This window comes from Bombina bombina, unplaced genomic scaffold, assembly GCF_027579735.1.
Source record: "Bombina bombina isolate aBomBom1 unplaced genomic scaffold, aBomBom1.pri scaffold_541, whole genome shotgun sequence".
NCBI classification, from domain to species: Eukaryota; Metazoa; Chordata; class Amphibia; order Anura; family Bombinatoridae; genus Bombina; species Bombina bombina.
The window spans coordinates 302,263-329,492 of NW_026511442.1; the positions used below are offsets into that span (position 1 = coordinate 302,263).

General features: G+C 38.9%; 1 protein-coding gene across 1 annotated transcript in view; it reads left to right on the plus strand.

The window, feature by feature from the left end:
• Window positions 1–27,230, plus strand: part of SLC30A7 (solute carrier family 30 member 7) — a gene marked incomplete at its 3' end in the record, with an annotated part of 71,395 nt that overhangs the window by 34,316 nt on the left and 9,849 nt on the right. The window contains exon 3 of the mRNA XM_053696574.1: window positions 11,879–11,992. Coding sequence (XP_053552549.1) covers window positions 11,879–11,992 — 114 coding nt within the window. The remainder of the gene's footprint in view (window positions 1–11,878; window positions 11,993–27,230) is intronic.

Below are 27,230 nucleotides of genomic sequence, written 5' to 3' on the forward strand. Positions count from 1 at the left end.
CACAGAGAACTTTTTAGAAAATTCTTGGAGCTGTCGCTAGGCCAAATGGAAGAGCAACAAATTGGTAATGCTTGTCTAGAAAAGGGAGTCTCAGAAACCGATAGTGGTCTGAATGAATTGGAATATGAAGATATGCATCCTCTAAGTCTATCGTGGACATATAATGACATTGCTGAACAAAAGGCAGAATAGTCCTTATAGTTACCATTTTGAAAGTTGGCATTTTCAAATCCAGAACTGACCTGAATTAATTTTCTTTCTTTGGGACAATGAATAGATATGAATAAAACCCCAGACCCTGTTCCTAAAACGGAACTGGTATGATTACCCCTGAAAGCTCCAGATCTGAAACACACTTCAGAAAAGCCTGAGCCTTCACTGGATTTGCTGGGACGTGTGAGAGAAAAAAAATCTTCTCACAGGAAGTCTTACTTTGAATCCTATTCGATACCCTTGAGAGACAATACTCTGAATCCACTGATTTTGGACAGAATCAGACCAAATGTTTTGGAAAAATTTCAATCTGCCCCCCACTAGCTGAGCTGAAATGAGTGCTGCACCTTCATGCAAACTTGGGGGCTGGCTTTGGTTTCTTAAAAGGCTTGGATTTATTCCAACTTGAAGAAGGTTTCCAATTGGAACCAGATTATTTGGGGAAGGATTGGCTTTCTGTTCCTTTTTCTGTCGAAAAGAACGAAAATGATTAGAAGCTTTAGATTTACCCTTAGGTCTTTTATCTTGAGGCAAAAAACTCCCTTCCCACAGTGACGGTTGAAATAATTGAATCCAACTGAGAACCAAAAAAATTGTTACCTTGGAAAGAAAGAGATGGTAATCTAGACTTATATACCATGTCAGCATTCCAATATTTAAGCCACAAAGCTCTTCTAGCTAAAATAGCTAAAGACATAGATTTAACATCAATTTTGATTATATCAAAAATAGCATCACAGATAAAATGATCAGCATGTTGAAGCAAGTGAACAATGCTAGTCACATTAGAATCTGTTTCCTGTTGCTCTAAGCTTTCCAACCAAAAAAGTTGATGCAGCTGCAACATCAGCCATGGATATAGCAGGCCTAAGAATATAGCCAGAAAATAAATAAGCTTTCCTTAGATAAGATTTAAGTTTACTATCTAAAGGGTCCTTAAAGGGACATTAAACCCACATTTTTTCTTTCATGATTTAGAAAGATAATGCAATTTTAAACATCTTTCTAATTTACTTCTATTATCTAATTTGTTTTATTCTCTTGATATTCTTTGCTGAAAAGCATATCTAGATATGCTCAGTAGCTGCTGATTGGTTGTTGCACATAGAAGCCTTGTGTGATTGGCTCACCCATGTGCATTGCTTTTTCATCAACTAAGGATATCTAAAAAATGAAGCAAAATAAATAATAGAAGTAAATTGTAATGTTGTTTAAATTTTTATTCTCTATCTGAATCATGAAAGAAAGATTTTGGGTTTAGTGGTCCTTTAAAATAAGTACTATCTTCCATAGGAATAGTAGTAGTAAGTTTGGCAAGAGTAGAAATAGCCCCATAAACTTTGGGGATTTTTTCCCAAAACTCCAATCTAGCTGCTGGCAAAGGATACAACTTCTTAAACGTAGAAGAATGAATAAAAGAAGAACCAAGCCTATTCCATTCCTTAGAAATCATATCATAAATAGCATCAGGAACTGGAAAAAACCTCTGGAGTAACCACAGGAGGTTTGTAAACAGAATTTAAACGTTTATAATTTTAGTATCAAGAGGACTAGATTCCTCAATATCCAAAGTAACCAACACTTCTTTTAATAATTTACAAATATACTCCATCTTAAATAGATAAGTAGATTTATCAGTGTCAATATCTGAGGTAGGATCTTCTGAATCAGATCCTCATCAGAGGAGGATAATTCAGTATGTTGTCGGTCATTTAAAATTTCATCAATCTTATGAGAAGTTTTAAAAGACCTTTTACGTTTATTAGAAGGCGGAATAGCAGACAAAGCCTTCTGTATCGCATCAGCAATAAAATCTTTAATATTCACAGGGATATCATGTACATTAAATGTTGAAGGAACAACAGGCATTGTACTAGTACTGATGGATACATTCTCTGCATGCAAAAGCTTATTATGACAACTTACATACTATAGCTGGAGATATAATCTCTGCTAATTTACAACAGATACTTAGCTTTGGTAGAACTTATCAGGCAGCAGGGATTCAACAGTGGTTTCTGAGACAGGATCAGATTGAGACATCTTGCAAATGTAAGAGAAAAAAACATATAAATCAAAATGATCAATTTCCTTATATGGCAGTTTCAGGAATGGGAAAAAAATGCAAACGGCATAGCCCTCTGAACATAAAAAAGAGCAAGAGGCATATAGGAAGTGGGGTTTAAATAATTAAATTTTGTGCCAAGAATGACGCACAACACACATTATTTTTTTGGGCGCTAACGACAACCAGAAATGACGAAACTTGCGTCATGACAGACGCAACCTTGTGCAAGGAAACCTGGCGTCAACTAAGACCCCGGAAATGATGAATGTGCGTCACCGAACGTACCTTCGCGCCAAAAATTCTCGCGCCAAGAATGACGCAATAAATATCCGCATTTTGTGACCTCGCGAGCCTAATTTTGACCCCGAAATTTAATGAAAAAGCAGTCAATTTTGAAGAAAAGACTATACCCCAGGTAAAAAAATAACTTCCTAAATATGTTTCCCAATTTGAAACTGATAGTCTGCAAAAGGAAATATACATAAACCTGACTCATGGCAAATATAAGTACAATACATATATTTAAAACTTTATATTAATACATAAAGTGCCAAACCATAGCTGAGGTATCTTAAGTAATAAAAAACATACTTACCAAAAGACACCCATCCACATATAGCAGATAGCCAAACCAGCACTGAAACTGATATCAGTAGAGGTAATGGAATATGAGAGCATATCGTCGATCTGAAAAGGGAGGTAGCAGATGAATCTCTACGACCGATAACAGAGAACCTTTGAAAAGATTTCCTGTGAGGAAAACCATTGCATTCAATAGGTGATACTCCCTTCACATCCCTCTGACAAACACTGTACTCTGAGGGGAATCGGACTTCAAAATGCTGAGAAGCGCATATCAACGTAGAAATCTTAGCACAAACTTACTTCACCACCTCCATAGGAGGCAAAGTTTGTAAAATCTGTGTTGTGGGTGTGGTGAAGGGTGTATTTATAGGCATTTTGAGTTTTGGGAAACTTTGCCCCTCCTGGTAGGATTGTATATCCCATACGTCACTAGCTCATGGACTCTTGCCAATTACATGAAAGAAATTGGTGATTTCTAAACTCAAGACAAAATGTAGAAACTATTTAGCATGGGTGTTCTTTGGTGGTTGTAGATGTGTAATGAAGTCCACAAAACTGCCTTATCCTGATGGAAAATCAGAAAAGGAGACTCACAAGAAAGAGCAGATTATTCGGAAACTCTTCTAGCAGAAGAGATATAGCGTAAAGGAACAACACTTTGCAAGAACGTAGTTTAATATCCAAAGAATGCATAGGCTCAAAGGGAGGAGCCTGTAAAGCCTTCAAAACCAAATTAAGACTCCAAGGAGGAGAAATTGATTTAATGAGTCTTGATACGGACCAAAGCCTGTATAAAACAGTGAATATCAGGAAGCTTAGGAATCTTTCTGAGAAATAAAACAGAGCAGAGATTTGTCCCTTCAAGGAACTTGCAGACAAACCTTTATCCAAACCATCCTGAAGAAACTGAAAAATTCTAGGAATTCTAATAGAATGCCAGGAGAATTTATGAGAAGAACACCATGAAATAAGTCTTCCAAACTCGATAATAAATCTTCCTAGAAACAGATTTACGAGCCTGTGACATAGTATTAATCACTGAGTTAGAGAAACCTCTATGACTAAGCACTACGTTCAATTTCCATACCTTCAAATGTAATAATTTGAGATCCTGATGGAAAAACAGAACTTGAGACAGAAGGTCTGGTCTTAAAGGAAGTGGCCAAGGTTGACAACTGGACATCCGGACAAGGTCCGCATACCAAAACCTGTGAGGCCATGCTGGTGCTACCAGCTACCAAAAACACAAACTATTGTTCCATGATGATCTTGGAGATCACTCTTGGAAGAACTAGAGGCGTGAAGATATAAGCAGGTTGGTAAACCCAAGGAACTGCTAACGCATTCACTGACTCCGCCTGAGGATCACTGGAACTGGACAAGTACCAGGGAAGTTTCTTGTTTAGATGGGAAGCCATCAGATCTATTTCTGGAAGACCCCACATCTGAACAATCTGAAAAAACACATCTGGATGGAGAGACGACTCCCCCGGATGTAAAGTCTGACGGCTGAGATAATATGCTTCCCAATTGTCTACACCTGGGATATGTACCGCAGAACTTAGACAAGAGCTGGCTTCCGCCCAAGAAAGTATCCGAGATACTTCGTTCATAGCTAGGGGACTGTGAGTCCTACCCTGATGATTGACATATGCCACAGTTGTGATATTGTCTGTCTGAAAATAAATAAATGATTCTCTCTTCAACAGAGGCCAAACCTGAAGAGCCCTGAAAATAGCAAAGAGTTCTAAAATATTAATTGGTAACCTCGCCTCTTAAGGTTTCCAAACTCCTTCTGCTGTCAGAGATCCCCAGACAGCTCCCCAACCTGAAAGACTTGCATCTGTTGTGATTACAGTCCAGGTTGGACCAACAAAAGAGGTCCCTTGAACTATACGAAGGTGGTCTAACTACCAAGTCAGAGAGAGTCGAACGTTGGGATTTAAGGATATTGACTGTGATATCCTTGTATAATCCTTGCACCATTGATTCAGCATACAAAGCTGAAGAGGTCTCATATGAAAATGAGCAATGGGGATTGCGTCCGATGCGGCAGTCATAAAACCTAAAACTTTCATGCACATAGCCACTGAAGGGAATGATCGAGACTTAAGGTTTTGACAAGCTGAAACCAATTTCATTTGTCTCTTGTCTGATCGAGACAGTCATGGGCACTGAATCTATATGGTAACCTAAAAAGGTGACCCTAATCTGAAGAATCAATGAACTTTTTGGTAAATTGATCCTCCAACCATGTCTTTGAAGAAACAAGGCTAGTTTATTCGTGTGAGATTCGGAAGAATGTAAAGACTGAGCTAGTACCAAGATATCGTCCAAATAAGGAAACTCCACAATACCCTGTTCTCTGATTATAGAAAGTAGGGCACAGAGAACTTTTTAGAAAATTCTTGGAGCTGTCGCTAGGCCAAATGGAAGAGCAACAAATTGGTAATGCTTGTCTAGAAAAGGGAGTCTCAGAAACCGATAGTGGTCTGAATGAATTGGAATATGAAGATATGCATCCTCTAAGTCTATCGTGGACATATAATGACATTGCTGAACAAAAGGCAGAATAGTCCTTATAGTTACCATTTTGAAAGTTGGCATTTTCAAATCCAGAACTGACCTGAATTAATTTTCTTTCTTTGGGACAATGAATAGATATGAATAAAACCCCAGACCCTGTTCCTAAAACGGAACTGGTATGATTACCCCTGAAAGCTCCAGATCTGAAACACACTTCAGAAAAGCCTGAGCCTTCACTGGATTTGCTGGGACGTGTGAGAGAAAAAAAATCTTCTCACAGGAAGTCTTACTTTGAATCCTATTCGATACCCTTGAGAGACAATACTCTGAATCCACTGATTTTGGACAGAATCAGACCAAATGTTTTGGAAAAATTTCAATCTGCCCCCCACTAGCTGAGCTGAAATGAGTGCTGCACCTTCATGCAAACTTGGGGGCTGGCTTTGGTTTCTTAAAAGGCTTGGATTTATTCCAACTTGAAGAAGGTTTCCAATTGGAACCAGATTATTTGGGGAAGGATTGGCTTTCTGTTCCTTTTTCTGTCGAAAAGAACGAAAATGATTAGAAGCTTTAGATTTACCCTTAGGTCTTTTATCTTGAGGCAAAAAACTCCCTTCCCACAGTGACGGTTGAAATAATTGAATCCAACTGAGAACCAAAAAAATTGTTACCTTGGAAAGAAAGAGATGGTAATCTAGACTTATATACCATGTCAGCATTCCAATATTTAAGCCACAAAGCTCTTCTAGCTAAAATAGCTAAAGACATAGATTTAACATCAATTTTGATTATATCAAAAATAGCATCACAGATAAAATGATCAGCATGTTGAAGCAAGTGAACAATGCTAGTCACATTAGAATCTGTTTCCTGTTGCTCTAAGCTTTCCAACCAAAAAAGTTGATGCAGCTGCAACATCAGCCATGGATATAGCAGGCCTAAGAATATAGCCAGAAAATAAATAAGCTTTCCTTAGATAAGATTTAAGTTTACTATCTAAAGGGTCCTTAAAGGGACATTAAACCCACATTTTTTCTTTCATGATTTAGAAAGATAATGCAATTTTAAACATCTTTCTAATTTACTTCTATTATCTAATTTGTTTTATTCTCTTGATATTCTTTGCTGAAAAGCATATCTAGATATGCTCAGTAGCTGCTGATTGGTTGTTGCACATAGAAGCCTTGTGTGATTGGCTCACCCATGTGCATTGCTTTTTCATCAACTAAGGATATCTAAAAAATGAAGCAAAATAAATAATAGAAGTAAATTGTAATGTTGTTTAAATTTTTATTCTCTATCTGAATCATGAAAGAAAGATTTTGGGTTTAGTGGTCCTTTAAAATAAGTACTATCTTCCATAGGAATAGTAGTAGTAAGTTTGGCAAGAGTAGAAATAGCCCCATAAACTTTGGGGATTTTTTCCCAAAACTCCAATCTAGCTGCTGGCAAAGGATACAACTTCTTAAACGTAGAAGAATGAATAAAAGAAGAACCAAGCCTATTCCATTCCTTAGAAATCATATCATAAATAGCATCAGGAACTGGAAAAACCTCTGGAGTAACCACAGGAGGTTTGTAAACAGAATTTAAACGTTTATAATTTTAGTATCAAGAGGACTAGATTCCTCAATATCCAAAGTAACCAACACTTCTTTTAATAATTTACAAATATACTCCATCTTAAATAGATAAGTAGATTTATCAGTGTCAATATCTGAGGTAGGATCTTCTGAATCAGATCCTCATCAGAGGAGGATAATTCAGTATGTTGTCGGTCATTTAAAATTTCATCAATCTTATGAGAAGTTTTAAAAGACCTTTTACGTTTATTAGAAGGCGGAATAGCAGACAAAGCCTTCTGTATCGCATCAGCAATAAAATCTTTAATATTCACAGGGATATCATGTACATTAAATGTTGAAGGAACAACAGGCATTGTACTAGTACTGATGGATACATTCTCTGCATGCAAAAGCTTATTATGACAACTTACATACTATAGCTGGAGATATAATCTCTGCTAATTTACAACAGATACTTAGCTTTGGTAGAACTTATCAGGCAGCAGGGATTCAACAGTGGTTTCTGAGACAGGATCAGATTGAGACATCTTGCAAATGTAAGAGAAAAAAACATATAAATCAAAATGATCAATTTCCTTATATGGCAGTTTCAGGAATGGGAAAAAAATGCAAACGGCATAGCCCTCTGAACATAAAAAAGAGCAAGAGGCATATAGGAAGTGGGGTTTAAATAATTAAATTTTGTGCCAAGAATGACGCACAACACACATTATTTTTTTGGGCGCTAACGACAACCAGAAATGACGAAACTTGCGTCATGACAGACGCAACCTTGTGCAAGGAAACCTGGCGTCAACTAAGACCCCGGAAATGATGAATGTGCGTCACCGAACGTACCTTCGCGCCAAAAATTCTCGCGCCAAGAATGACGCAATAAATATCCGCATTTTGTGACCTCGCGAGCCTAATTTTGACCCCGAAATTTAATGAAAAAGCAGTCAATTTTGAAGAAAAGACTATACCCCAGGTAAAAAAATAACTTCCTAAATATGTTTCCCAATTTGAAACTGATAGTCTGCAAAAGGAAATATACATAAACCTGACTCATGGCAAATATAAGTACAATACATATATTTAAAACTTTATATTAATACATAAAGTGCCAAACCATAGCTGAGGTATCTTAAGTAATAAAAAACATACTTACCAAAAGACACCCATCCACATATAGCAGATAGCCAAACCAGCACTGAAACTGATATCAGTAGAGGTAATGGAATATGAGAGCATATCGTCGATCTGAAAAGGGAGGTAGCAGATGAATCTCTACGACCGATAACAGAGAACCTTTGAAAAGATTTCCTGTGAGGAAAACCATTGCATTCAATAGGTGATACTCCCTTCACATCCCTCTGACAAACACTGTACTCTGAGGGGAATCGGACTTCAAAATGCTGAGAAGCGCATATCAACGTAGAAATCTTAGCACAAACTTACTTCACCACCTCCATAGGAGGCAAAGTTTGTAAAATCTGTGTTGTGGGTGTGGTGAAGGGTGTATTTATAGGCATTTTGAGTTTTGGGAAACTTTGCCCCTCCTGGTAGGATTGTATATCCCATACGTCACTAGCTCATGGACTCTTGCCAATTACATGAAAGAAATTGGTGATTTCTAAACTCAAGACAAAATGTAGAAACTATTTAGCATGGGTGTTCTTTGGTGGTTGTAGATGTGTAACATATTTTGGGGGGGGGGTCAAAGTTAGAAAAAGTGTGTTTTCCATTTTTCCATCATATTTTATAATTTTTTTAATAGTAAATTACAAGATATGATGAAAATAATGGTATCTTTATAAAGTCCATTTAATGGCTGGAAAAACAGTATATAATATTTGTGGGTACAGTAAATGAGTAAGAGGACAATTACAGCTAAACACAAACACTGCAGAAATATCCCTGGTCCCAAACGGTCAGAAAATTGAAAAATGGTCTGGTCACTAAGGGGTTAACCTGCCGCTCTGTCATACATATGGCACAGCAGGTATTGTCCCTTTTTATGTTTTCACTGATGGGAGTTACACAGTGCTGGTGTTTTGTGTACAGTCCCAGGTAACTTATATATGATGGGAAACACTACCTCTGAATATTGTATGTGTACTAGCGCCCCCCCCCCCCTTCGTTCCCTCCCTGCTAGGCGCTGTTACCCATCGCGATCTTGCCTTTACCCGCAGTTATTTGCGCCTGGTGCTCACCTTTACTCACTGCATATGTCACCTGTTGTTTTTTTATTACAGTCTAGGCCTGATCTCCGATTCCTTCCATATGTTTTTTTATTACAGTCTAGGCCTGATCTCCGATTCCTTCCATATGTTTTTATTACAGTCTGGGCCTGATCTCCGATTCCTTCCATATGTTTTTATTACAGTCTGGGCCTGATCTCCGATTCCTTCCATATGTTTTTATTACAGTCTGGGCCTGATCTCCGATTCCTTCCATATGTTTTTATTACAGTCTGGGCCTGATCTCCGATTCCTTCCATATGTTTTTATTACAGTCTGGGCCTGATCTCTGATTCCTTCCATATGTTTTTATTACAGTCTGGGCCTGATCTCTGATTCCTTCCATATGTTTTTATTACAGTCTGGGCCTGATCTCTGATTCCTTCCATATGTTTTTATTACAGTCTGGGCCTGATCTCTAATAACTTCCATATGTTTTTATTACAGTCTAGGCCTGATCTCCGATTCCTTCCATATGTTTTTATTACAGTCTGGGCCTGATCTCTGATTCCTTCCATATGTTTTTATTACAGTCTAGACCTGATCTCTAATAACTTCCATATGTTTTTAATACAGTCTGGGCCTGATCTCTAATAACTTCCATATGTTTTTATTACAGTCTAGGCCTGATCTCCGATTCCTTCCATATGTTTTTATTACAGTCTAGACCTGATCTCTAATAACTTCCATATGTTTTTAATACAGTCTGGGCCTGATCTCTAATAACTTCCATATGTTTTTATTACAGTCTAGACCTGATCTCTAATAACTTCCATATGTTTTTATTACAGTCTAGACCTGATCTCTAATAACTTCCATATGTTTTTATTACAGTCTGGGCCTGATCTCTAATAACTTCCATATGTTTTTATTACAGTCTGGGCCTGATCTCTAATAACTTCCATATGTTTTTATTACAGTCTGGGCCTGATCTCTAATAACTTCCATATGTTTTTATTGCTGTCTGGGCCTGATCTCTGATTCCTTCCATATGTTTTTATTACAGTCTGGGCCTGATCTCTAATAACTTCCATATGTTTTTATTACAGTCTGGGCCTGATCTCTAATAACTTCCATATGTTTTTATTGCAGTCTGGGCCTGATCTCTGATTCCTTCTATATGTTTTTATTACAGTCTGGGCCTGATCTCTAATAACTTCCATATGTTTTTATTACAGTCTGGGCCTGATCTCTGATTCCTTCCATATGTTTTTATTACAGTCTGGGCCTGATCTCTAATAACTTCCATATGTTTTTATTACAGTCTGGGCCTGATCTCTAATAACTTCCATATGTTTTTATTACAGTCTAGACCTGATCTCTAATAACTTCCATATGTTTTTATTACAGTCTAGACCTGATCTCTAATAACTTCCATATGTTTTTATTACAGTCTAGACCTGATCTCTGATTCCTTCCATATGTTTTTATTACAGTCTGGGCCTGATCTCTAATAACTTCCATATGTTTTTATTACAGTCTGGGCCTGATCTCTAATAACTTCCATATGTTTTTATTACAGTCTGGGCCTGATCTCTAATAACTTCCATATGTTTTTATTACAGTCTGGGCCTGATCTCTAATAACTTCCATATGTTTTTATTACAGTCTGGGCCTTATCTCTAATAACTTCCATATGTTTTTATTACAGTCTGGGCCTGATCTCTAATAACTGCCATATGTTTTTATTACAGTCTGGGCCTGATCTCTGATTCCTTCCATATGTTTTTATTACAGTCTGGGCCTGATCTTTAATAACTGCCATATGTTTTTATTACAGTCTGGGCCTGATCTCTGATTCCTTCCATATGTTTTTATTACAGTCTGGGCCTGATCTCTGATTCCTTCCATATGTTTTTATTACAGTCTGGGCCTGATCTCTGATTCCTTCCATATGTTTTTATTACAGTCTGGGCCTGATCTCTAATAACTTCCATATGTTTTTATTACAGTCTGGGCCTGATCTTTAATAACTTCCATATGTTTTTATTACAGTCTGGGCCTGATCTCTGATTCCTTCCATATGTTTTTATTACAGGCTGGGCCTGATCTCTAATAACTTCCATATGTTTTTATTACAGTCTGGGCCTGATCTCTGATTCCTTCCATATGTTTTTATTACAGTCTAGACCTGATCTCTGATTCCTTCCATATGTTTTTATTACAGTCTGGGCCTGATCTCTAATAACTTCCATATGTTTTTATTACAGTCTGGGCCTGATCTCTGATTCCTTCCATATGTTTTTATTACAGTCTGGGCCTGATCTCTGATTCCTTCCATATGTTTTTATTACAGTCTGGGCCTGATCTCTAATAACTTCCATATGTTTTATTACAGTCTGGGCCTGATCTCTGATTCCTTCCATATGTTTTTATTACAGTCTGGGCCTGATCTCTAATAACTTCCATATGTTTTATTACAGTCTGGGCCTGATCTCTGATTCCTTCCATATGTTTTTATTACAGTCTGAGCCTGATCTCTAATAACTTCCTTATGTTTTTATTACAGTCTGGGCCTGATCTCTAATAACTTCCATATGTTTTTATTACAGTCTGGGCCTGATCTCTAATAACTTCCATATGTTTTTATTACAGTCTGGGCCTGATCTCTAATAACTTCCATATGTTTTTATTACAGTCTGGGCCTGATCTCTAATAACTTCCATATGTTTTTATTACAGTCTGGGCCTGATCTCTGATTCCTTCCATATGTTTTTTGACTGCACGGCGTTGCTAGCCGGACTGGCAGCTTCAGTTATCTCCAGGTGGAAAACCAACGAGGCGTTCTCATATGGGTGAGTTCTCATTTCAACTGGGTATGGTGGGACCAAGTTCTTGTGGGAAGGGTGACTGTGTCTCACTGTTGTAGTCTGTATAATCAGATCAAGGATCCTTACAGTGGCAACAGCATGCGCTGTTTGTATTGGTGAATATGCCCAGCAAGCTCACTCTCTCACTGACACACTGCGGTATAGTGCGCTGCTATCCCAGAGTAGTGTGACTACCCCCAGCAAGCTCACCCTGTAACTGACCCTCAGCTAGATTACGAGTTTTGCGTTATGAGTAAAAAGGATTGTTATGCTTCATAACGCTGCTTTTTCCCTAACGCCGCTATTACAAGTCTTATTGGTATAGCTGTACCGCACACCTTTTTGGCCGTCACGCAATGTCAGTACAGCACTTTTTAAAAAGTCCGTTTTCAATGGGACTTCTATAGCGCCGGTATTACGAGTTTGCCTGGGAAGCCAAAAAGTGAGCGTTACAGTCTAAAATGACAAGATCTGTATCGCCATCTAAAGTCAGTAGTTATGAGTTTTAAGCTACAAAGCTGTAACATAAAACTCATAACTAAACTGTCACAAAGTGCACTAACACCCATAAACTACCTATTACACCCTAAACCGAGGCCCTCCCGCATCGCAAACACTAAAATAAATTTATTAACCCCTATTCCGCCGCTCCCTGACATCGTCGCCACTATAATAAACCTATTAAACCCTAAACCGCCGCCCTCTTGCATCGCAAACACTATTTAATTATTATTAACCCCTAATCTGCCGTCCGCCCACACCGCTACTATAAAAAACCTATTAACCACTAAACCGCAAGCCCCCCACAACGAAATATACTAAAATAAACTATTAACCCCTAAACCTCTGACCTCCCACATCACTAACTCTACATAAATATATTAACTCCTAACCCTAACGTATCCCTAAGCCTAACACCCCCTAACTTAAATATAATTAAAATAAAGCTTAATAAACCTTACAATTATTAACTAAATAATACCTATTTAAAACTAAATACTTACCTGTAAAATAAAACCTAAGCTAGCTACAATATAACTAATAGTTATATTGTAGCTAGCCTAGGTTTTATTTTTATTTCACAGGCAAGTTTGTATTTATTTTAACTAGATACACTAGTTAGTAAATAGTTATTAACTATTTACTAGCTATTTAGCTAAAATAAATACAAATGTACCTGTAAAATAAAACTTAACCTGCCTTAAACTAAAAACTAACATTACAATAAAGTATATTAAATTAATAAAATACAATTTTCTAAATTACAAAAAATAAAAAACAAAATTATCAAAAATAAAAATGAATTACTCCTAATCTATTAGCCCTATCAAAATAAAAAAGCCCCCCCCCCCAAAAAAAAAACCCTAGCCTACAGTAAACTGACAATGGCCCTTAAAAGGGCCTTTTTTAGGGCATTGCCCCGAGGAAATCTGCTCTTTTACCTGTAAAATAAAAATGCAAACAACCCCCCAACAGTAAAACCCACCACCGAACTAACCCCCCCCCAAAAAATCTTAATAAACCTAAGCTAACCATTGCCCTGAAAAGGGCATTTGGATGGGCATTGCCCTTTAAAAGGGCATTTTAGCTCTTTTACATTGTCCAAAACCTTGACCTAAAAAAAAAAAACCCTTAAAAAAAAAAAAAAAACTAACACTAACCCCCGACTATCCACTTAGTTATCGAAGTCCGGACATCCATCCTCATCCAAGAGGAAAGAAGTCTTCATCCAGGAGGCCTCTTCGATCTTCATCCATCCTGCGCGGAGCGGATCCATCTTCAAGACATCTGGCGCGGAGCATCCTCTTCTTACGTTCGTCGCTGGAAAATGAAGGTTCCCTTTAAGTGACGTCATCCAAGATGACGTCCCTTACATTCCTATTGGCTGAAAGATTTCTATTTTCCAGAGACGACCGTAAGAAGAGGATGCTCTGCGCCGGATGTCTTGAAGATGGACCCGCTCCGCGCCGGATGGATGAAGATAGAAGATGCCGTCTGGATGAAGACTTCTTTCCGCTTGGATGAGGACTTAGCCGGCTGGATGAGGATGGATGTCCAGACTTCAATAACTAAGTGGATCGTCGGGAGTTAGTGTTAGGTTTTTTTAAGGATTTTTTGGGTGGGGTTTTTTTAGGTTAGGGTTTTGGGCAATGTAAAAGAGCTAAATGCCCTTTTAAGGGCAATGGTTAGCTTAGGTTTATTTAGATTATTTTTTTTATTTGGGGGGTTTGGTTGTGTGGGTGGTGGGTTTTACTGTTGGGGGGTGTTTGTATTTTATTTTTTACAGGTAAAAGAGCTGATTTCTTTGAGGCAATGCTCCGCAAAAGGTCCTTTTAAGGGCCATTGGTAGTTTATTGTAGGCTAGGGTTTTTTTATTTTGGGGGGGCTTTTTTATTTTGATAGGGCTATTAAATTAGGAGTAATTCGTTTTTATTTTTGATAATTTCGTTTTTTATTTTTTGTAATTTAGTAAATTGTATTTTTTTAATTTATTTTATTGTAATGTTAGGTTTTAGTGTAAGGCAGGTTGGTTTTATTTTACAGGTAAATTTGTATTTATTTTAACTAGGTAGCTAGTAAATAGTTAATGACTATTTACTAACTAGTCTTCCTAGTTAAAATAAATACAAACTTAGCTGTGAAATAAAAATAAAACCTTAGATAGATACAATGTAACTATTAGTTATATTGTAGCTAGCTTAGGTTTTATTTCACAGGTATTTAGTTTTAAATAGGAATTATTTAGGTAAATATTGTCAGGTTTATTTAGCTTTATTTTAATTATATTTAAGTTAGGGGGTGTTAGGGTTATGCTTAGGGTTATGTTAGGTTTAGGGGTTAATATATTTATTTAGTGTTAGTGATTTTGGAGGCCTGATGCTAAGGGGTTAATAACTTTAGTATAGTGGCGGCGACATTGGGGGGCAGATTAGGGGTTAATAACGTAGGTGGCAGCGATGTTAAGGGCAGCAGAATAGGGGTTAATAACTGTGTAGGTGGCGGCGATATCGGGAGCCGCAGATTAGGGGTTAAGTTTTATTTAGGTGGTGGCGATGTTAAGGGGCGGCAGAGTAGGGGCTAATAACATTATGTAGGTTGCTGCAATGTCGGTTTTTATGTTAGGATGTTAGGTTTAAACATAACTTTCTATTTCCCCATAGACCTCAATGGGGCTGCGTTACGGAGCTTTTGTTTCCGCGATCGCAGGTGTTAGGCTTCTTTTTTGCCGGCTCTCCCCATTGATGTCTATGGGGAAATCGTGCACGACCACGTCAAAGCAGCACTTGTTTTCGGTGCAGTATGGAGCTCAACGCCACCATATCGCCTGTACAAGCCTGCTTTTTATAAACTTGTAAAAGCAGCGCTAAAGGGAGGTAAAATAACGCCACTTCTTTTGGTGGTCGTTAATTTCCCTATAGCACTGAAAACTCGTAATCTAGCTGACAGTGCGATATAGTGCGCTGCTATCCCAGAGCTGTGTTACTACCCCCAGCAAGCTCACCCCCTCACTGACACTGTGCGGTATAGTCACTGCTTTCCCAGAGCTGTGTTACTACCCCCAGCAAGCTCACTCCCTCACTGACACTGTGCGGTATAGTCACTGCTTTCCCAGAGCTGTGTGACTACCCTCAGCAAACTCACTCCCTCACTGACACTGTGCGGTATAGTGCGCTGCTATCCCAGAGCTGTGTGACTACCCCCAGCAAGCTCACCCCCTCACTGACACTGTGCGGTATAGTGCGCTGCGATCCCAGAGCTGTGTGACTACCCCCAGCAAGCTCACTCTGTAACTGACGCTGTGCGTTATAGTGCGCTGCTATCCCAGAGCTGTGTGACTACCCCCAGCAAGCTCACCCTGTAACTGACACTGTGCTATAAAGCGCTGCTATCCCAGAACTGTGTGACTATCCACAGCAAGCTCACCCCCTCACTGACACTGTGCGTTATAGTGCGCTGCTATCCCAGAGCTGTGTGACTACCCCCAGCAAGCTCACTCTGTAACTGACACTGTGCTATAAAGCGCTGCTATCCCAGAGCTGTGTGACTATCCCCAGCAAGCTCACCCCCTCACTGACACTGTGCTATAGTGTGCTGCTATCCCTGAGCTGTGTGACTACCCCCAGCAAGCTCACCCTCTCACTGACACTGTGCGGTATAGTGCGCTGCGATCCCAGAGCTGTGTGACTACCCCCAGCAAGCTCACCCTCTCACTGACACTGTGCGGTATAGTGCGCTGCTATCCCTGAGCTGTGTGACTACCCCCAGCAAGCTCACCCCCTCGCTGACACTGTGCTATAGTGCGCTGCTATCCCTGAGCTGTGTGACTACCCCCAGCAAGCTCACCCTCTCACTGACACTGTGCGGTATAGTGCGCTGCTATCCCTGAGCTGTGTGACTACCCCCAGCAAGCTCACCCTCTCACTGACACTGTGCGGTATAGTGCGCTGCTATCCCTGAGCTGTGTGACTACCCCCAGCAAGCTTACCCTCTCACTGACACTGTGCTATAGTGCGCTGCTATCCCAGAGCTGTGTGACTACCCCCAGCAAGCTCACCCCCTCACTGATACTGTGCTTTTTAGTGCACTGCTTTTCCTGAGCTGTGTAACTACCCTAGCAAGCTCACCCTCTCACTAACACTGTGCGGTATAGTGCACTACTTTCTTTCATGTAATTGGCAAGAGTCCATGAGCTAGTGACGTATGGGATATACAATCCTACCAGGAGGGGCAAAGTTTCCCAAACCTGAAAATGCCTATAAATACACCCCTCACCACACCCACAATTCAGTTTTACAAACTTTGCCTCCTATGGAGGTGGTGAAGTAAGATTGTGCTAAGATTTCTTCGTTGATATGCGCTTCTCAGCATTTTTGAAGCCAGATTCCTCTGAGTACAGCGAATGTTAGAGGAATGTGAAGGGAGTAGCACCTATTAAATGCAATGGTCTTCCTAACGGGGATCTATTTCATATGTTGTCTGTTATCGGTTGTAGAGATTCATCTCCTAACGTCTTATTCAGATCTACAATATACTCTCAATTTACCATTACCTCTACTGATAACTGTTCTAATACTGGTTTGGCTATCTGCTATATGTGGATGGGTGTCTTATGGTAAGTATGTTTTTTATTACTTAAGACACCTCAGCTATGGTTTGGCACTTTATGCATTTATATAAAGTTCTAAATATATGTATTGTACTTATATTTGCCATGAGTCAGGTTCATGTATTTCCTTTTGCAGACTGTCAGTTTCATATCTGGGAAATGCATTTTTTTAGGAATTTTTTTTTTTTCTTATCTGGGGTATAGTCTCTTTTTCAATTGACTGTCTTTTAAATTCGCGGGCAGAATAAGGCTTACAAGGGCGCAAAATGCCAAAGTATATTGCGTCATTTTTGGCGCAAAGTTACGTTTGACGCAAATTTGTCATTTCCGGTGTCTTAGTCAACGCTGAGTCCTTTCCCAAGGTTGCGTCTTCTATGACGTGAGTGTGTCATTTCCGGATGTTGTTGGCGGCAAAAAAAAATTTTCTGTTTGTATTGTGCGTCATACTTGGTGCCAAATATTTCATTATTTAAAATCCCATTCCTATATTCCTCTTGCCTTTTTTCTCTATTCAGAGGACTATGCTGTTTTTTCCATTCCTGAAACTGCCATATAAGGAAATTGATAATTTCTTTTACAAGATACGATGAGTCCACATATTTCATCCTTGTGGGATATCGCCTCCTGGTCAGCAGGAAGAGGCAAAGAGCACCACAGCAGAGCTTTATATATAGCTCCTCCCTTCCCTCCACCCCAGTCATTCTCTTTGCCTGTGTTAGTGATAGGAAGAGGTAAAGTGAGGTGTTAGTTTAGTTTCTTCTATCAAGAGTTTATTATTTTTAAAGTAGTGCGACTGAGTGCTACTGTGTGCTAGGGTGTAGCCTAGACCAGATCAGTCTCTTCAGTAAAAAGAGAAGCATTTGGTGGCTTTAAAGCAATGGGAACTGGTGGGACATTATTCTCACTGCGCCTCCCATATCTATTGCTGCCCTTCAGAATATGGTCTTAGCAAATATTAATTAAGGCCCTGTATGTCTCCACAGAGATGTAGGAGGGAGAAGACCTGTTGATCCTGTGGGACCGATCATGCTGTCGCTCAGCATAGAGGTAGGTGTAGCTCTTTTATTTTTCTGGGACAGTACTACCTCAGAAATGGCTGTGTATATATTACCTATATCATAGTGGGGTAATGTACCTTTATTGTAAGGACTCCCCTATTTACTATGTCCCCCTCAGCTGTCTCATAGTAGGTTGTGGCATTGTGGTGGGAGAAAGACACGACTAGGAGCTATATGAGAAGGGACTCCTACTGTGACTGTTACATTTATCTCACTATTTGTGTGATGGTAACGCTGTGCCTGATAATTAGAAGATTTTCAGACAACACGTTTTATGCAGGCACTAGGGCTAAGGAGAGTGGCTTAGAGACGTTTTTATCCGGGCAGGATACCATGTGGGATGTGCCCGATATCAGTGAGACATATAACCTTTGGTTTATTGTATAGATATCAGTGAGACATAGAACCTTTGGTTTATTGTATAGATATCAGTGAGACATATGACCTTTTGGTTTATTGTTTATTTATTGTTGCGGTAACAAAAAATGAACATGCACTTTTTATGTCTTGCTCCGGTGTTCGTTTTGTACAGACTTAGAATGATCTCCCGGTAACCTTTTTTATTATAATATGGTGACCGGGAGACCTTGTATTGTTCGGCCCACGAGGGGCGGGCTTTTACTTTGGCGCCTTTCTTCAGCAGCATTTTCCATCCATGGCTGTCTATGCAGTCTCTTAGATGGGAGTGTCACGCCCACGATGGCCGGGGCTTGGGCCGATTGAGACCGCACTTGCTCTTTGGGAGTCGCATAGAGCAATTTCTGCGGCTGATTGGGGCTCGATGAGCTCTCTGTACTTAAGTGGGTCCGGATAGCACTGCAGATGCTCTCCGTTTCAGTTTCCACTCTGTGTCTTTTCTAATAAAGGGATTACACATTTTAAGCATGTGACAATATTTATACGTTTGTGTCTCAGTCTAAGATCTTTCGTTTCTGTACAAGATCTTTCTATGCGCAAGGATGTCCTATGATGGATACGTGTTGCATGCTTACTTGATAACATACTACAGTTGGCGATTTTTTTTTTTGTACGCCGGCGATGTAAAGCGGGCTGCAGTAAACATTACTGTTTAAAATTTAAAGAGACAGTAACATTTTTTATTTATTCATTTTAGTTGCCATAATTTCTCTGTTTATTGTTTTAGCCATCCTTTGGGGTGTGGATTGGACATGTATGCAGTAAATGAGTTGATTTTATCATTTAAAGAGACGGTAACAGTTATCTGTTAGTCTTTCTTAAAGGATTTTTACGGTTTGCCTGTTTGTTTCATCCATCCTTTATGTTTCAGGATGGAATAAGTCTGCACAACATATGAATTACTTCGTAATTTATTGAAGAAGGAAAAAAAAAAAGAGAGAATTTTTGTTTCTTTTCTGACCCCCTACTACTAGGGAAGTCTGTTGACTCTGATCAACCTCTGCCACAAATTTCTCCTCTGGTGTTTCACAATGATTATGGCCCACATACAGTGTCCTGCGCTTCCTCTGACATTTCATACATCATAGTTTTTTCCTATGTAGAAGTAAACGTTTTCTAGAGGAATTTATTTCAATCAGCATGCTTGATTTAAAAATTGCTATCCCAGATATTTCTTCCCTGTTGCTGAAGAGGAAGATACTTCAGGATTTTCTGATATTGAATTCTCAGCCTCAGATAGAAGAATCTCTTTATTTTGATCCTGAGGTTGTTTTTCCTTTGTCTTAGCTTGTCTACCTCCGTTTGTTACTTAGGAGGTTTTAGCTATCCTGGACGACTCTGTCACTATGGGTGTAACCTAGGGCGTCCGATGGAGAACTACATCCCTTTCATAAAAAGGATGTTTTCCCATGGTCAACCTAGCTAAGAGTTCTACGATACCTTTAGAGGATCGTAAGAATGTAAAGGGTTTTATACCACAAAAACCAAATGTGCGACGGCGTGTGGTCCGTTGTGTTTTCGGTTACTCCTACATCAGAATCTTCCCTGGATAAGGAACCAGGCTCGGATGAAAGCCTGTTCCAGCTTACCGAGCCTCTTGGTTAGAGTCTGTTTCTATAGAAAAGACTTGTTGGGCTCTGGCTTGATGGAAGTTATTCTTTTTGAATTCACTTATTATTTATATGAATAATACATAATTATGTTATCTGCTGTTGAATCAGGCAGGACATGCCCTGATCCGGGACCGGATCGTGTGGAGGGCGATATTCCGTCCTTGCTCAGACTTGGGTTGAGCTGTTTGGGATCCCTGGGAAATAGTTATTAGTGTCCTAGGGAAACAGGTCGGAATTCAAGGAGTTTTTTCTCCTAGTGGTTTCTGTTTTGTCAGGATTATCTGCAGTGCAGTTATTGGGAGAACCGTTCTTGTATTGTGTAAGAGGTCTCTCCTCCCTGAGTGTCTTTGTTTCCATTGCAGTACTGGAACAGGAGCAGGGTGTTTTACTTAAATCTGTTTGTGGTTACTGCAATAAAGGAGGTGGGAATCTTTGGAACTGTCTTAGGCCTTAAGATTCTGAACAGGTTTCTCATAGTTCCTCGCAAGATGGAGACTATTTGTACCATTCCTTGTTCCAGTGGGTCAATTTCTGTTGACAGTGGATTTAAACAAACATTGTTGGTTGGTGGTTTTCAATGTCTGAATGCACCAATATATCTCTAATGCTCCTATTCTTTTTATAAGCCACCATTGGATTCTCTCTAAATTCAATGATTTCTGGGTGGCACTCTCTTATTATACGCCAATTCTTCTTTAGAATACCAGTGACCTTGTTGCTCAACCTATTAAATTGTGTAACAAAAATCATGCGATTAGTTTTTGGTTGCTTGTTTATCTTATCTGTTCCCTCCAAAATCGTATCTAATTGTTTAGAAACAAGCAGAGGAGGATAATTTCTATCTATGACCTTACTAGCCATCTGCTGCAGTCTATATTTGCATTGGTCCTGATCTGATACTATGCTTTTGACTCGAGTAAATTGACTTTTGGGGATTGCTTGAAAAATGTTTTCTGGATGACAACTCCCATATTTCAACAAATTATTCCTGTCTGTACTTTTAACATAGAGGTCTGTATGTAAGAACCCTCCCTTGTTATACACAAATGTATCCAGATATTCAACTCCTACTTCATTCATGTTCAATGTAAATTTAAGTCACATAACTGAATCATTAAGATCTTGTACAAATGACAAGAGGCTACCAATGTCACCCCCCCCCCCCCACACGCCAAACACATCATCAATATAACTCCACCAGGAGGCGCCATATCGTTGGAATAATGGATGGGTATATACAAAATATTCCTCAAAATTATTCATGAAAATGTTGATGTATGTGGGGGCGACGTTGGAGCTGCAAATGGCTGCAATACCCTGTCTAAAAAGACAGAGATGGAGGAAAAAATGGAGCCCATACCTGCCACAATTGGCCTGCCAGGGGGCTTTTTTGGGGCTTTATGAATTTTGGGTAATACATATATCACTGGTCTAATTGGGTTAGTAACATATAAATCCTCTCCAAATGTATTTGTTATTATACCCTTTTTAACTGCACGATCCAAAATGCTCTCAATTTTTTTTTATTGATCTCAATAGTTGGATCTCTGCTTAATTCTGGATATACTTGACTATCAGCCAATTGTTTGTAAATCTCTGCCATATAGTCTGTTTTGTCCAATAGGACAATTGCTCCGCCCTTATCCGCTTCTTAAATTATTAACTCTTTGTTGTTCCTAAGTTTTTCAATAGCATTGGTACAAAAAAACAGACAAGATAAACTTGCTATTGAAAAACTTAGGAACAACAAAGAGTTAATAATTTAAGAAGCGGATAAGGGCGGAGCAATTGTCCTATTGGACAAAACAGACTATATGGCAGAGATTTACAAACAATTGGCTGATAGTCAAGTATATCCAGAATTAAGCAGAGATCCAACTATTGAGATCAATAAAAAAAAATTGAGAGCATTTTGGATCGTGCAGTTAAAAAGGGTATAATAACAAATACATTTGTAGAGGATTTATATGTTACTAACCCAATTAGACCAGTGATATATGTATTACCCACAATTCATAAAGCCCCAAAAAAGCCCCCTGGCAGGCCAATTGTGGCAGGTATGGGCTCCATTTTTTCCTCCATCTCTGTCTTTTTAGACAGGGTATTGCAGCCATTTGTAAAACAAGCAAATTCATATATTAGAGATACCAGTGACTTTTTAGCTAAACTTAAAGATCTTGGATTTGTTGGAAGTAAATGTATTCTATATACTTTGTATGTTTCTAGCCTATATACCTCTATAAAACATACTAGTGGGGTTACAGCAGTTGAGAATGTCTTGAGATCAAATGGTGATTATACTGAGATGGAAATTGGCTTTCTTGTTGAATTACTTACTATTATACTATATCAAAATTATTTTTTATTTGGTGATGTATACTATTTACAAAGACGGGACGGCAATGGGCTCCAACGTCGCCCCCACATACGCCAACATTTTCATGAATAATTTTGATGAATATTTTGTATATTCCCATCCATTATTTCAACGATATGGCGCCTCCTGGTGGAGTTATATTGATGATGTGTTTGGTGTGTGTGGGGGGGGGGGGGCGACGTTGGTAGCCTCTTGTCATTTGTACAAGATCTTAATGATTCAGTTATGGGACTTAAATTTACATTGAACATGAATGAAGTAGGAGTTGAATATCTGAATACATTTGTGTATAACAAGGGAGGGTTCTTACATACAGACCTCTATGTTAAAAGTACAGACAGGAATAATTTGTTGAAATATGGGAGTTGTCATCCAGAAAACATTTTTCAAGCAATCCCCAAAAGTCAATTTACTCGAGTCAAAAGCATAGTATCAGATCAGAACCAATGCAAGTATAGACTGCAGCAGATGGCTAGTAAGTTCATAGATAGAAATTATCCTCCTCTGCTTGTTTCTAAACAATTGGATACGATTTTGGAGGGAACAGATAAGATAAACAAGCAACCAAAAACTAATCGCATGATTTTTGTTACACAATTTAATAGGTTGAGCAACAAGGTCACTGGTATTCTAAAGAAGAATTGGCGTATAATAAGAGAGTGTCACCCAGAAATCATTGAATTTAGAGAGAATCCAATGGTGGCTTATAAAAAGAATAGGAGCATTAGAGATATATTGGTGCATTCAGACATTGGTAGCCATCAACAAGAAAGCCAGAGAACTATTGGGCCTAAGAAACTTGGTTGCTACCCATGCCTGAATTGCAGCAATTGCAGTTCCATGATCAAGGGAGATAGTTTTTGTCATCCCACCACTGGGAAGAGATTTAAAATTAACAAATATTTAACATGTAGAGCCACATACTGTGTCTACCTTATTAAATGCCCATGTGGCCAAATTTATATTGGCAAGACCTGTAGAGAGGTAAGGGAGAGGATAACTGAGCACAAATCTAACATTAGATGTAAAAACAAAGAAGCTCCAGTATCCTCTCATTTCGTCTCTATGGGTCATAATATTAGCCAACTTAGGTTTCAAATCTTAGAACAGGTAGATAGAGGGGTGGAGATAGAGAACATTTGTTAAAGATGAGGGAAATGTTTTGGGTATATAAATTGGAATCAATGAGACCAAAAGTTATGAACAAGGATTTTGATTGGAGTCTTTTTTTCTGAATGATTATTGAGAAAAGAATTATGTATATATTTTGAATAATATGAAAAAAATATGAGTTGAACCACACATTTTTTCTAAAAAGTTATGTACCTCTTTTAAATTTTGTACATAGATGTAAATGTTTTGTTGTATGTTTGTGCACATCCTGTGATAACTTTGTGCTACATTAAATTTTGTATCCACAAGATGGCACTGTTGTGCAATCAGCTTAACACAGGATGTTGAATAAACAGGTGAGGGTATATAAAGACATGTACCTGTGTGCATTCAATTATACATGATTAAGAGCCTGTTGAGGCTTGAAACGTAATTTCTACTCAGGACCCTATATGAAATAAAGGTCTTTTAAAGAAATTGGAGGCTGGAATATTCTTTATATTTGGATTGACTGGGACCTGGCAAGTCCTTTATTCCGTGCCCCACTACAAACGGAGAAGGAGTGCTGTTTTTCTAACCTTTTGGTGATCGAGGATCTATCTGATTCAGAAGATCCTGCCTCAGATATTGACACTGACAAATCCTCTTATTTATTTAAAATGGAGTATATGCATTCTTTGTTAAAAGAAGTGTTGATCACATTGGATATGGAGGAAACTATTCCTCTTGATATTAAAACTAGTAAACGTTTAAATTCTGTTTATAAACCTCCTGTGGTTACTCCAGAGGTTTTTCCAGTTCCTGATGCTATTTCTAATATGATTTCTAAGGAATGGAATAGGCCTGGTACTACTTTTATTCCTTCTTCAAGGTTTAAAAAATGGTATCCTTTGCCAGCAGTTACTTTAGCGTTTTTGGAAAAGATCCCCAAAGTTGATGGGGCTATCTTTTCTCTTGCTAAACGTACTACTATTCCTATGGAAGATAGTACTTCTTTTATAGATCCTTTAGATAGGAAACTTGAATCTTATCTAAGGAAAGCCTATTTATATTCAGGTCATCTACTCAGGCCTGCAATTTCTTTGGCTGATGTTGCAGCAGCATCAACTTTCTGGTTGGAAAATTTAGCGCAACAAGAATTGGATTCTGATTTGTCTAGCATTGTTCGCTTGCTTCAACATGCTAATCATTTTTTTTGTGATGCCATTTTTGATATCATTAAAATTGATGTTAAATCTATGTCTTTAGCTATTTTAGCTAGAAGAGCTTTGTGGCTTAAATCTTGGAATGCTGACATGACTTCTAAGTCCAGATTGCTATCTCTTTCTTTCCAAGGTTTTAAGTTATTTGGTTCTTAGTTGGATTCAATTATTTCAACTGTCACTGGGGAGAAGGGAGTTTTTTTGCCTCAGGATAAAAGACTTAAGGGTAGATCTAAAGCTTCTAACCATTTTCGTTCCTTTCAACAGAATAAGGAACAGAAACCTAATCCTTCCCCCAAGGAATCTGTTTCCAATTGGAAGTCTTCCTCAAATTGAAATAAATCCAAGCCATTTATGAAAACAAAGTCAGCACCCAAGTCCGCATGAAGGTGCGTCCCTCATTCCAGCTCAGCTGGTAGTGGGCAGATTAAGATTTTTCAAGTATGTTTGGACAAATTCTGTCCAAAATCAATGGATTCTGAGTATTGTCTCTCAGGGGTACCGAATAGGATTCAGAGTAAGACCGCCTGTGAGAAGATTTTTTCTCTCACGCATCCCAGCAAACCCAGTAAAAGCTCAGGCTTTCCTAAAGTGTGTTTCAAACCTTGAGTTTTCAGGGGCAATCATGCCAGTTCCGTTTCAGGAACAGGATCTGGGTTTTTTTCAAATCTATTCATTGTTCCAAAGAAAGAAAATTCATTCAGACCAGTTTTGGATCTAAAAATTTTGAATTATGTACCAACTTTCAAGATGGTGACTATAAGGACTATTCTGCCTTTTGTTCAGCAAGGGCATACAATAGACTTACAGGATGCATATCTTCATATTCCGATTCATCCAGATCATTATCAGTTTCTGAGATTCTCTTTTCAAGACAAGCATTACCAATTTGTCGCTCTTCCTTTTGGCCTGGTGACAGCTTCAAGAATCTTTTCAAAAGTTCTTGGTGCCCTACTCTCTGTAATCAGAGGACAGGGTATTGCGGTGGTTCCTTATTTGGACGATATCTTGGTACTTGCTCATTCTTTACATTCTGCAGAATCTCACACAAATCAACTAATGTTGTTTCTTCAAAAACATGGTTGGAGGATCAATTTACCAAAAGTTCTTTGATTCCTCAGACAAGGGTCACCATTTAGGTTTCCAGATAGATTCAGTGTCCATGACTCTGTCTCTAACAGACAAGAGACGTTTAAAATTGGTTTCAGCCTGTCGGAATCTTCAGTCTCAGTCATTCCCTTCAGTAGCTATGTGCATGGAAGTTTTAGGTCTCATGACTGCAGCATCGGACGCAATCCCCTTTGCTCATTTTCATATGAGACCTCTCCAGCTTTGTATGCTGAACCAACGGTGCAGGGATTATACAAAGATATCACAATTAATATCCTTAAATCCCAATGTTCGACTATCTCTGACTTGGTGGTTAGATCACCATCATATAGTTCTAGGGGCCTCTTTTGTTCGTCCAACTTGGACTGTGATCACAATAGATGCGAGTCTGTCAGGTTGGGTAGCTGTTTGGGGATCTCTGACAGCACAAGGGGTTTGGAAATCTCAAGAGGCGAGATTACCAATAAATATTTTGGAACTCCGTGCGATTTTCAGGTCTCTTTAGTTTTGGCCTCTGTTGAAGAGAGAACCGTTCATTTGTTTTCAGACAGACAATATCACAACTGTGGCATATGTCAATCATCAGGGTGGGACTCACAGTCCCCAAGCTATGAAAGAAGTATCCCGGATACTTGCTTGGGCGGAATCCAGCTCCTGTCTAATTTCTGCGATTCATATCCCAGGTATAGACAATTGGGAAGCGGATTATCTCAGTCATCAGACTTTGCATCCGGGGGAGTGGTCCCTCCATCCAGATGTGTTTTCTGAGGTTGTTCAGATGTGGGGTCTTCCAGAAATAGATATGATGGCATCTCATTTAAACAAGAATCTTCCCAGGTACCTGTTCAGGTCCAGGGATCCTCAGGCGGAAGCAGTTGACACTTCCTTGGTGTTATTAACCTGCTTATATTTTCCCGCCTTTAGTTTTTCTTCCAAGAGTGATCTCCAAAATCATCATGGAGCAATCGTTTGTGCTGCAGGTGGCTCCAGCATGCCTCACAGGTTTTGGTATGCGGATCTTGTTTGGATGTCCAGTTGCCAACCTCGGCCACTTCCATTAAGGCCGGACCTTCTGTTTCAAGGTCTGTTTTTCCATCAGGGATCTCAAATCATTAAATTTGAAGGTATGGAAATTGAATGCTTAGTCATAGAGGTTTCTCTGACTCAGTGATTGATACTATGTTACAGGCTAGTAAATCTGTTTCTAGAAAGATTTATTATCGAGT